Source organism: Thunnus thynnus, chromosome 22 (assembly GCF_963924715.1).
Source record: "Thunnus thynnus chromosome 22, fThuThy2.1, whole genome shotgun sequence".
NCBI lineage: Eukaryota > Metazoa > Chordata > Actinopteri > Scombriformes > Scombridae > Thunnus > Thunnus thynnus.
The window spans coordinates 15,718,362-15,729,938 of record NC_089538.1 but is presented as its reverse complement, the minus strand read 5'-3'; the positions used below and the strand labels follow the sequence as shown (position 1 = coordinate 15,729,938).

At 41.7% G+C, this 11,577-nt stretch overlaps 1 protein-coding gene across 1 annotated transcript; it reads left to right on the top strand.

Annotated features, from left to right (window-relative positions):
• Positions 1-1,373: 1,373 nt before the first annotated feature.
• On the top strand, positions 1,374-11,532 carry lrp10 (low density lipoprotein receptor-related protein 10). The gene is made up of 10 exons (XM_067579277.1): positions 1,374-1,527; positions 3,509-3,672; positions 3,856-3,888; positions 4,224-4,368; positions 4,595-4,788; positions 4,909-5,513; positions 5,611-6,047; positions 7,016-7,210; positions 8,352-8,481; positions 9,477-11,532. Exons 2-10 carry the CDS (start codon positions 3,624-3,626, stop codon positions 10,125-10,127), a joined length of 2,439 nt encoding a protein of 812 aa, XP_067435378.1. The 5' UTR covers positions 1,374-1,527; positions 3,509-3,623; the 3' UTR covers positions 10,128-11,532.
• The last annotated feature ends 45 nt before the right edge of the window (positions 11,533-11,577 follow it).

The following is an 11,577-nucleotide window of genomic DNA, read 5'->3' as shown; positions in this document are numbered from 1 at the left end:
AGTTAAGTAAAAGCCATAGCATTTGTTACTCCACTATGTGTAGCCTACTGGTTATAGTTACTTTTTGGATTTCATCAAAAAAAAATAACACATAATCAGTTTATAAAATATTATCAGTGGTGGAAAGTAACTAAGTACATTTACTCAATTTACTCTTTATTTCCATATGATGCTACTTTATATTTCTACTCCACTACATTTATTTGACAGCTTTAGTTACTTTTCAGATGAAGATTTGACACAAAAAAGCAAAGTTTAGAGAAAAGTCTGAAAAGTTAATCAAAATTTGTGTGACAGAAATTTCTTTTTTCTTCTTTTCTTTACCCGGATGATGTCAGTCACACTGTCAGTGGACGATTTTCTGCAAAAGGAGTACTTTTACTTTAGTACTTTTAAAGGATAGGTTCACAATTTTTCAAGTGTGTCTTAAAATAACAGTCAGGTGTCCATATGAACACTGGAAGAGGTTTTCCCCGCTGTAATCATTCCTCCTGTTCATACTGGTTATTAAAAGATCTTCTTCAAATGTGGTTTCAATGTAAGTGCTGGCGGCCAAAATCCACAGCGAGTCCACACAGTCATTTTGTGCAAAAAAGCATTTAAAAGTTTACGTGAAGCTTATATGAGGCTTCAGCAGTCAGAGTTAGTCACATAAAGTGGATATCTGCCACATTTACAGTCTTTTTAATGTCAAATTCCTCCTTTGTGTTTCCCTGTTGAGCTGTGGTGGATGTATAGTAACAAAAAGAGGAACCTTGGCACTAAAAAGACTGTAACCTTGAAAGATATCTACTTGATTTGACTCATTTGGACAGCTCATGCTTCAAACTGGCTTCAGATAAACTTTTAAATATATTTTTGCACAGAAGGAGGACTGTGGATTTTAACCCCCACTTACATTGTAAGTGCATTATGAAGGGATCTAGTATGAACAGGAGGAATGATTGTCGGAAGAAAAACCTATTCAATGTTCAATTGGGCACCTTATTATTGTTTTAAGACATACTTGAAAATCTGTGAACCCATCCTTTAAATAAATCTGTGTCTTTACTTAAGTAGGATCTTAAATGCCGGAATTTTAGCTATTTGTAATGGAGTAATTTTACACTGTGGTCCTGTAAAGGATCTGAGTACTTCTTCCACCACTGTATACTGTAAACCCTGTTACTTTAAACTTCTCAAGGAGCCCTGCCGGCAGGTCCTTTGCACCGTTTTTTAGTGAATTAAAACTCTTGTTGAATGAATGAACTAACCAACACTGACACCTTGTGTTGAGAAAGAAACACTGCACTTTTCACTCTTTTTGCAAAGCAGCTGCCGCCTGTAGGAATGTATGAGTTTACAGCGTAAATTGGGGTATAAGTAAGCATGGAAACACTTAATATGAAGAGAAAATATGAAGTAAAGTTTTATGACTAGATTAAAAGGCATTTAACGGCTGACGTCACAAGCCCCGCCCCTGACGTCATGAGCTGAAATGTACGGAAGTACCTCAGAACTTGTCAACAAGAAAGGCCGACTGACATGGTAACGACTCTTGTCCCTTTTTAAAAAATCATTTTATTATGTTTTTACCGCTTCTGACCAACATGTTATGACTTCTTCTTTTTCTATAACCCTCTGTGTCGTGCTGGAAACTTTTTTCTTGGGGTGTCGCCGCTTATAAAAACGCGACTAAACGAAAAACGAAGCGAGGGTGTTTAGCATTAGCATGTTAGCTCGCCAGGAAGCTAAAGGAACGACTCTCTCCTTCTGCTTCAAACCGAAACCAACTCGTTACGTTATATCTGGACATTATCTAAATACACAGGAAGCTAAACGAGGTAATAATCGACCTGAAGTAATAGTTTTATATTGCTGAGAATAATATCAAGAGTTTAAAAATGTTTGTTTAGCGAGGGAAACGCTGGCGTCATTGTTGAGGAGATTATGGGAAGGAAATAGTGCGACAGCGATGTGTTCAAGAGCAAAACAACCTCATAGAAGAGGCCTCGACAACTACATCTGTGTATTGTTTTCCTGCTAATACACACAAGGGCGTGGGTTTGGTTTTATAAATAGAAATGCAATGTAAACCAACTTATAATGATGGTAAGTTTCCTTTATAGAGACCTGATCAGTTAAGTTAAAGTACCAATACAGTAATGTAAAAATACTTAATTACTAGTAAAAGTCCTGCACGAAGAATCCTACTTAAGTAAAAGTACACAGGAGTTAGCAGCTTGATATAGTTACAGTATTAAAGTAGTGGTTTGGTCCCTCTGAATGATATATTATTATATATGATAAGTACCTCAAAATTGTACTTAAGTACAGTGTTTGAGTAAATATACTTATTTACTTTCCACCACTGGACCTGATACATTTATAATATTTCTTTGCATCTCCATTACAAATAACTTTGTGCTTTACTGATTTTGATTGATGCTCAATACTAGTTTCTTTTTTAGGAGAATTTAGGGCTGCAACTAACAATTCTGTTCATTATTGATTCATCTTTTGATTATTTTCTCGAGTCATCCATTAATTACTTTACTGGACTTTACATTTCTCGTTTAATCCCTGCACTTGTCGCTTTGATATATTTCACCAAACTAGACTTAACATTGTTCATTGCATTCAACCTCCACTATTACATAATTTAATTGTTTATTGCACATTGTCAGATTTAATTTTTACTCTTGTCACCTTCATATATTTAATTTCTTTGTCCAAAGCACAGTCTATCTTTGCTTTGTACAGTCAATATTTTATTTCAAGTTTTATTTTCTCATTTCAAAACTATCATTATTCCATTCTGTAAATAGATTTTAAATTTTTCATTTAATTTTTGCACTACTTTATTTATTTCATTATTATAATTATTATTACCTTATTTTTATTCTTCTATGTTGCGTTTATTGGAGCAAGCACCAAGACACATTCTTTGCATGCTTCATACTTAAATATACAATAAACAGATTCTGTTTCGTTATCAGAAAATGTCAATATCTGTTTCCTAAAGCCCAAGTTAACATCTTCAGATGTCTTCTTTTGTCCTGACCAACAGTCCACAACCCAAAGATATCTAGTTTATTATCATAGAAGACTAAAGAAACCAGAAAATATTCACATTTAAGAAGCTGAAATCAGAGAATTTGGAATATTTCCTTGTAAAAAAGTGATTCAAAGCAATTTAATCAGTTGTCAAAATAGTTGGTGATTAATTTAATCGTTGGCAACTAATTGATTTATCGTTGAAGCTCTAAGGAAAATATTAACTGTAAATTACCATATCACATAATTATGTGTTACTGTGTCATAATTACAAGATAATGGGTATTAACACGTTATTCTGTGACTCATCAGATTCTGTGACCTGATAACGGCGTTTAGCTATATTCATCATACTTAATAGCATCCTTTATTCTGATTTTATTTTCTCTATTTTATTGAATGTTTTCTCTTTTTTATGTATAAGGTACTTCATGTGTTTCTTATTCGTATCTTCTCTTCTTTCACTTTGCAGGTGATGTCTTCCTGAACAAAACCTCCTACAATGACCCTTTTCTGACATTTATTTAGCCTTTAAGTCTTCATTTTTTTTATGATTTCTGGTGTTTTAGAGGAGAGACATTACCACGATGACAGTCACTTTCAATTTCTTCGCCCTCCTACTTTTCACCATAACAGGCAAGTGAATCCACATTCATCCTTGTGTGTTTGTGTATCTGTCCAAAGCACCTACTTAAAATTTTTGTTTATTAAGCAAAGGGTGTGTTTGTATTTCTCATGTCACACAACATATACAATCTCATGCATGTTGATAAAACGCCTGCCTGATCTGTGCTGTTTTTTGCTTATTTCCTTTTACAGCGTGCAGCTGTTTTGAGTTTGCCCTCAGCTCTGGTAAGGACGCAGACCAGTCAGCACTATCTCATGTTTTGTCTGTGAATATCATAAAATAATAATTCAGTGACACATTCTCGTTACATAATATTCCTCTAACCCACAGGGTGTCATAGTGATAATCATAGCAAATGTGAACTGAGGCAGATCATATTTAACACCACTTTTACTGTTTTGTATATATTGAGCTTAAGAATTAATCAAAAACTAGTCAGGCTGCTGACATTTTCCTCCAAATCTTGCAGGTTTAACACTTTAACTTAACACTCTATGCTTCACAAACTGAAACTATTATGAATTCTGAACCTCTGCACCTTTGTCCTTCTATTTTTCAGACCACTGTGGGTACTCTCTTCAAGTGTTAGACAGCAAAGAGGGAGAGATTAGGAGTTCTGCTTACCACAGCTGGTCCTACCGCTTCGGCTCTACCTATGACTGCTGGATCATCAAGGGTTTGGAAGGAGAACCTGTCGTTCTCAGGTACAGATGCAGGGGGAGTTTGAAATACCAGATGCACAAGACAAACGCCACCCGACATAAAAATTAAATTAAATGATTCACCCCCCAGTTATTTGCTTGCACACACACTGCTAAACAAATCTCAAAAATGTCAACATGTCCCTCTGTATGGTTTTGTAAGTCGGATCCACTGCTGTACTTCCCCTTTGACTTTTTTCCTCCTCTCTTTCTCTAAATCCTTCCTCAGCTTCTCCCAGTTTTCAGCTCGGTGTAAGAAGGAATGGGTGTCTATAAGATCCTCATCTGGCGGTGAGCCGATTCTTCTTTGTGGCTCCAAGTTGCCGCAGCCAATGGAATTCCCGGGGGGAAACATTACAGTGACGCACCACTTCCTCCCGCATCTGTTCCCTGTGTCGTCGTTTCGGTTGAGTTACGCCAGAGGTGTGTTTCTATGGTGTTTTTTTGTTGAACAAATTGTGGAATTATGTTTTTTCCCATCTACTGTATACAAAACTTCCTCTCTTAACCTTTGTTTTAATTGTTCTTCTTCTACTCTTCCAGACACTGGTGAATGCCCATTAACATCTTTTGAATGCCTCGGAGGGCGTTGCCTACCCCTCTCCTGGCGCTGTAACGGTCAGGTGGAGTGTCTCGGGGAAGGCGATGGCCTCGGCTCAGATGAACAAGGCTGCGCTGCAGATGTGGACACCCCAGAAACCCCCAAGCACGGCAGCACGAAGGCAGAAGAGGACAAAGCAGAGACAAACACGGAGAGGAACAGCGACAGGGGCTTGGAGAGACACAAAGCCGCAGATAAAACTGAGAGCTCTGATAGGTCAGGGGACCGGAACTTGTCTGATCTGTGGGCACTGCTGAAGAAGAGGGAGGAGGAGGAGGCCCAGGTGGATCAAGAGAAGCCGGAGCCTCATAGGGTGCCTGTTGTGACGCCCACTCCTATTGAGTGGCCCTGCGGAGGGCTTCTCCAGACCTTCTATGGGACCTTCTTGCCCCCAGCCATTCGTGGCCCCCCACAGCTCTGTGTCTGGACTCTGGACCCCCAAGATTCCCGGCCGCTGAGGTTGGACCTGCAGCACCTGGCGTTGGGGCCCGGGGACACACTCACTGTCCGCAACGGAGAGCAAGGCAAAGGAGACGTCATCAAAATTGTGAGTGTATTTAACTGAGAAATTAATCTAATAATTATTAACAATTATATTAAAGGATCTTTTGGTGACATGATGTTTCCTTTGTGTACTTCGACAGATCACCAGCGCCTCCAATGGCAAACCAGTCCAAGTAGAATCCCATACTGGCCTGCTGTCATTGACATATCAGACTCTTCCCAGCTCAGAGGGGAACGGCTTTAACGCTACATTCCATGTCGGGACCTACTGCCCTCCCTGGGAAGGCCGGTGTGGTGGCGCAGCAGGAGGTTGCTTTACTCAGGAGCAACGCTGCAACGGGGAATGGGACTGTCCAGAGACGGGGAAGGACGAGGAGGGGTGCAGGGGCTGCAGTCTGAACCAGTTCGCCTGTGGAATGGCGGGGCAGAGGGCGGTGTCATCCAGCCACTTCGCTGGCAGGCCGGTGTGCTACCCAGTCAGTGAGAGATGCAACTACCAGCTGTACTGCGCTGATGGCAGCGACGAGAGGGACTGTACCGTGTGCCAGCCAGGGACCTTCCACTGCGACAGCGACAGGTTGGTGTACCCCGACTCAGAGAGGACAGTTGTATGATTTAGTTTTTCCAGCTTTTCAGTTCAGCTTCATTAAGAATTAACTAAAGTTTAGTTTTATTGTTGATTCTTGACTTTGGAAACAGTAGTTGACAAAGCAGTCGCACCTCAAGGTCTATTTCTGTAGCTGCTCCGAAGCGCACATGTTTCTCATCAGCAAATTTAGTTTGTTTTGTTGCTGTGTGACTGTAGATGTTCAAACTTTCCATTATTCTCATCCATGTTGACTTCAAAGTTGATGTTCAAAGTTCATTCTTGACCTTGGAAACAGCAGTTTACTTTTTTTTTACCATTTAGTAGCTGTTCAGCCACTAATTTTGTTTTGTTTGTAGATTGTTTTGTCACATTAGCTAAAATGGTATGTGTCTTTAGTATCAGGCTTCGGTGTGTTTTGGTTACAACCTAAGCGTGTGAGTCACAGGGTGTGTGCAGGCATGTGATCGTCTGACAGTCAGAATAGAGTCTTCTGGAGAATTGGACCTGATATCTGTGTAATTTATGGGTTTACAGTTGTGTTACACTTCAGTAAAATGAGACATTTTCACCTGAGGAATGTGCCTCATGTTTCAGTTTCAATTTATTGTTGCATTCAGCGTAATGACGATATGTATTTCAACCTAGGAAGTTAAGAATTGAAAAAATAAGCTCTATCTGATCCATTTAGAGCAGCAGATATGACACAAAGCTGCCTATGATGGGAGTTTTTATAAGGATGCATCTTGTGTCATCTCCTACATTAACTAATATAATGCTTAATCCATAACACCTTATTACATAATCTAATACACTATTTCAGTATCTCATTATGTGCTTTGGTTGCTGGTTTTACAATCCTGTGGTTTTATTGGTCACATCGCAAGTGAAACTAAACCTCTCTCTTATTATATTCCTTCATGCTCAAACACACAAATGACTCATTGTCCCGTCCGCAGGTGTGTGTTTGAGAGCTGGCGTTGTGACGGCCAGGTGGACTGCAAGGACGGTACAGACGAGCTGAACTGCACCGTCATCCTGCCCCGCAAGGTCATCACCGCGGCAACGGTGGGCAGCCTGGTTTGCGGGCTTCTGCTGGTTATCGCCATGGGCTGCACTTGTAAACTGTACTCACTCAGGACCAGGGAGTACAGGTAACATCATATACTTCTTCTTATAGTTTTTTATCTACTCTACCTGGTCTGGTTATTCTTCTGCTGCTCTAGCTCCTTCTCTATTTCTGTATTTTGTTTAGCGTCTGCAGGTTGCGTTAACCCGTCGTTGCTATCTTTACTGTACTGTACATTTACTGCCAGATTGACAACTTACTGTTAACCTTTCCTCTGCTCCGCTCACATTCACCGTCACTTTCCTGCTGCTGGCTCACTCATGTAACCTCTCACACGCCTCCCGCACAAAATACACACCGGCCTATTCCTTAAAAGGAGCTACGCTACCCAAGCGTTTCCAAAGCAATGCCACAGATGTTTACTCACGTTTCGGAACAACGCTGCACAGAGGCTCCCAAACGCTGGTATTTTGCTAACCTCAGTTGCTTTTGGTTGCACCGTGTGCCAAGGTTTTGGTCTCAAGAACATAGCATTGAGCTTCAGTAATTTGGGGAAAAGAGATACCTACGCCCAGATGTTCAAGGTTAAGATGTAAGATGAATCAGTTAAGATGGTTGTGCATTTGAACGTGCCTTGTCCTTTTTAGATAGAAATGATAAAATCAGTTTAAAAACTAGTATGTGTGATGTTAATGAACAGGGATCACTTCTCTTCATCACATAAAACATTTTTATACCTTAATAAGGCAATGTATCCTGGGAGATACAACTAATAAAATCCAAAATATTTAAAAGATATGTGTGGAAATGAGATAAGTGATAACATCCAATTATTTTTTTTACAACTCATTTTCCACTCTTGCCTGTTTAAGGGATAAAAAAAAGAAAAGTATGTATGTATGGTGTGTGTCCCTATAGACCGGCGGTGGCTTTAAGTTTTCCCACAGAGAGGCATTTGTCTTCCACACAGACACCATGAGACACAGCTGCCTTATTTACCCTCCTGGCTGCAGGTAATAAGGTGGACAAGACCGCTTAGGTGGGACCACAGCCATATGAAATAATAACATAAATCCCAATTAACCATTCAACTTAATGGCCTCTGTTACAGTGTGACGATGGTGACAGTCAGTGGTTTTACTTCATTGCAAAAGGATGTTCTGTGTCTGTGTCTGTCAAGTGCTTTAAGTGTGTGAATGCATCTTAACGTGTTTGTTTCCTGGCAGCATGTTCGCACCAATCAGCCGTCAGGAAGCGGAGCTGATCCAGCAGCAGGCTCCTCCGTCATACGGTCAGCTGATCGCCCAGGGCATCATCCCCCCAGTGGAGGACTTCCCGACAGAAAACCCTAATGAGGTGAGAGAGTTGAGCACCGCAAGACCTAGTACCTGCCTGCAGGGATACACAGTGCTGAAATGTTAACCAGTATCCTGAGTCCATTGTTGTTTTTTAACTGATTCCTGGTATTTTTAAAGCTGCTGACATGGTCGAGTATTTACATATAACAACATTACAGATAACAACCCAGTGCTGCTCACATGTTTATAAGCAACTATTACCTGATTCTGATTAGCTGATCATCAATCTGGTGTTGCATCTTTGACCTCCGTGTCCAGTTTTTAATCCTGACACAGGACACAGACTTATTTGGTAGCATCTTAACAGCACCATGAAATTATACTAATTTAAAGCCACAGTAATGCAAAACATCTTCTGCAGTCATAAAGGACCATTATAAATTATTTAAATGCTGTAGTTTGAAAGAATAGGGAAGTGGGAAAACCCCCGGGTACTAAAAACTGAAAATAAGGAGAAGTGAAGTGACAGTATATTCATTCATCAGAAAAGAGGCCACGTGCAGTGTGTTGTCATCTAAGCTGTCTCTTGTGTCATCTGTCTTAAAGTCATGTGCTTATTAATCCCCAGCAGGCTGAAGGCCGAAGCAGGGAGAGCTTTAAGATAGAGCCATTGGTTCACTTTAAGGTGCTCTATTAGTTGGTGCAGACAGCTGAGGTGGTGAGGGGGTTGGAAGGATTAAAACAAAGCACGCTCTGTCTCTTGGTATTCGCCCAAACCACCTACTCTGCTCTCTAAACTTAGATCAGTGTCTTGTGAATACAAAGCCATAGTAGATGAAATGATTTTAATGCTGATTAGGAGGAAAGTGACAAATATGAGTTGTTGCTCTTCCTCTACTACAGCTTCTCTACTCTTGACTTCTTATTTTGTTTGCATTTATTACTCCTGGTTCTTGTTTCTGTTCTGTTTCCTTGTTTGCTGCACTGCTGTAACATGTGAATTTTCCCTCTGGGCGTCAATTAAGTCTCATCTTAATCTCGTTCCTCCATCAGACTTCATCCCTTTCTCTGAGGGGGATTCTCCAGCTCCTCCGCCAGGACGCCGTCAACTCCCCGCACCGCAGACGCAGGCCCCGATTCATCCGCCGAGCCGTTCGCCGCATGAGGAGGTGGGGTCTAATCCCCAGACCTCCCTCCAGACCCTCTCAGGCATCAAGCTCCAGCCAGCAGCAGGCAGACGCCGCTCCACCCGGTCAGACGCCGGCTCACTCCGCTCCCACCAGCTTCTCGTCGGCTGTGGAGGCGGTCAACCAGCCGGTGCCTCAGAAACTTGGCTTGTTGGGTCAGTCGGAGCAGCAGCAACAGCGCGAAGCACCGTCTCCTCTACCGCCGCTACCGACGCCGCCTGTCGCTTCCCCGCCTCCACCTCCGTACGCTCCCCCAGCTCCACCCGTGGCCACTCCCCAAACTCCCCCCGTCGCCGTCCCCCCACCGAGCAGCCCCTCTCTGGCCTCCATCTTCCACACACTGGGCCTGAGCATCTCCCTCTTCAGAGCATCGCCCTCATCCTCCTCCACCAACTACATGCCCCTCTCCATCTCCCCGTCGTTCTCCTCCTCCTCGTCCTCCTCGGACGACGAGGTGCTGCTCATCCCGCTTTCTGAAGACACCACTTCAGAGGACGACGTGCCCATGCTCACCTGAACGACGCCAGGACTTCCTCACCCACCCTGCAGCCCCCTCCCACTCCCCCCTCACCTCTACTCTTTCTCCTTTACTCACTGATAATAACTGAAACCCAGTCTTTCCACATATGTTTGAACTTCAGCACAGGAGTGGCCCACGGCGAGACTCACCCTCACTGTGCAAGTCTGGTGCCTTTTTGAAATTGCTTTGAGTTGGATTTGATGACTTACTGAGTCAAGTATTCTACTTTTTTTTTTTTTTTTTTTTTTTTTTTTTTAAAGACCTCCTTAAGAAAGTATAAGTTTTAGACGAAAAGCAAGGCTGACGTATGTTTGTGAGTAAGCGTCGGTGAGTATTGGATGTGCACTTAATTCATGCTAGGCTGCACATTTGAAGGTAAACTTTTGCACAGATGAATCTTCCCTATCCAGATACTGAGGCAGGCGACTGTCCAACCGAATGAGTTTTTAGACAACACGACGGAAGGCAATCGTGTTTGTATGACTGCAACTGTGTGAATGCATTTGCATTTTTAGTCTTACGTAGACAGTGGAGTATGTTTGTAGATGTGGATTGTCTCCACATACTTCTGCCACTAACATTGAGTCTCATGTTATATCAGATATTATAGAGGAGAAAAAAAAAAAAGAAAAATCCCCTATTTAAGTGCCTTTTGAGGAGTTTCCTGTAGATGGTTTGAGGAGATTTAGATACACGCTGCACACCCAAACACACAGGCACACGTTTTTCCTCACATCAAAGCACGCATACACACACATCAATGGCTTTATTATAACGTGAAAAAACTGCATGTCTACTCTGCAAGCTGGCAATAACTTTTTTGGGACCCTCCTCCGGTTTTTAGTGCACATAGCAACATAATCGCGTGTTCTGGTTATACAGGTGTGCACCCTTCCCAAGTGAATGTATGTAGTCTCAAAAGCAAACGTGTCAAAAGACAATCTCTTAGGTGCCTGATTTTAGGATGTGTGTGTGTGTGTGTGTGTGTGTGTGTGTGAGTGAGTGTGCGGTGTGTACACAGCGCCCTAGTGATGAAAGGGGCCCCGAGTTCACAAAACAAACTCAACTTGAATCTTCAACCCCTGAGGGGAAGCGATCGCATTCTTGTCACATTTTGACACAACAGACTTGTGGTGTGCCATTTGTATTATTGTACATTTTATGGTGTTTTTATTTCAGCAAGTTCTTTTTTTTTTTTTTCTCTCTCTCTCTCTCTTTCTCTCTTAAGTTTGTTCAGTTTTGCTTTGTTGAATGTATTAGGGTCGATGTGGAGTAGCTGGAAGTTTTAAATTTACAATATAATGAGGTAAATAAGAGAGAAAGTGATTTTATGATTTTATTAGGGTCAACTTCACTGTATATAAGTAAAAATGTGGCTGACATTAAACAATTTGCACTTTTAGCTGTTGGGTATTGAGTGTTTTGTGTGTGTTTGTGTGTGTGTGTG

Excerpts from the sequence above, each read along its gene's own strand:
- lrp10 (XM_067579277.1), top strand. The coding sequence starts at position 3,624 with ATGACAGTCACTTTCAATTTCTTCGCCCTCCTACTTTTCACCATAACA. Across the intron at positions 4,369-4,594 it reads GGAGAACCTGTCGTTCTCAG|CTTCTCCCAGTTTTCAGCTC; the intron begins GTACAGATGCAG and ends ATCCTTCCTCAG. Across the intron at positions 6,048-7,015 it reads TTCCACTGCGACAGCGACAG|GTGTGTGTTTGAGAGCTGGC; the intron begins GTTGGTGTACCC and ends TCCCGTCCGCAG.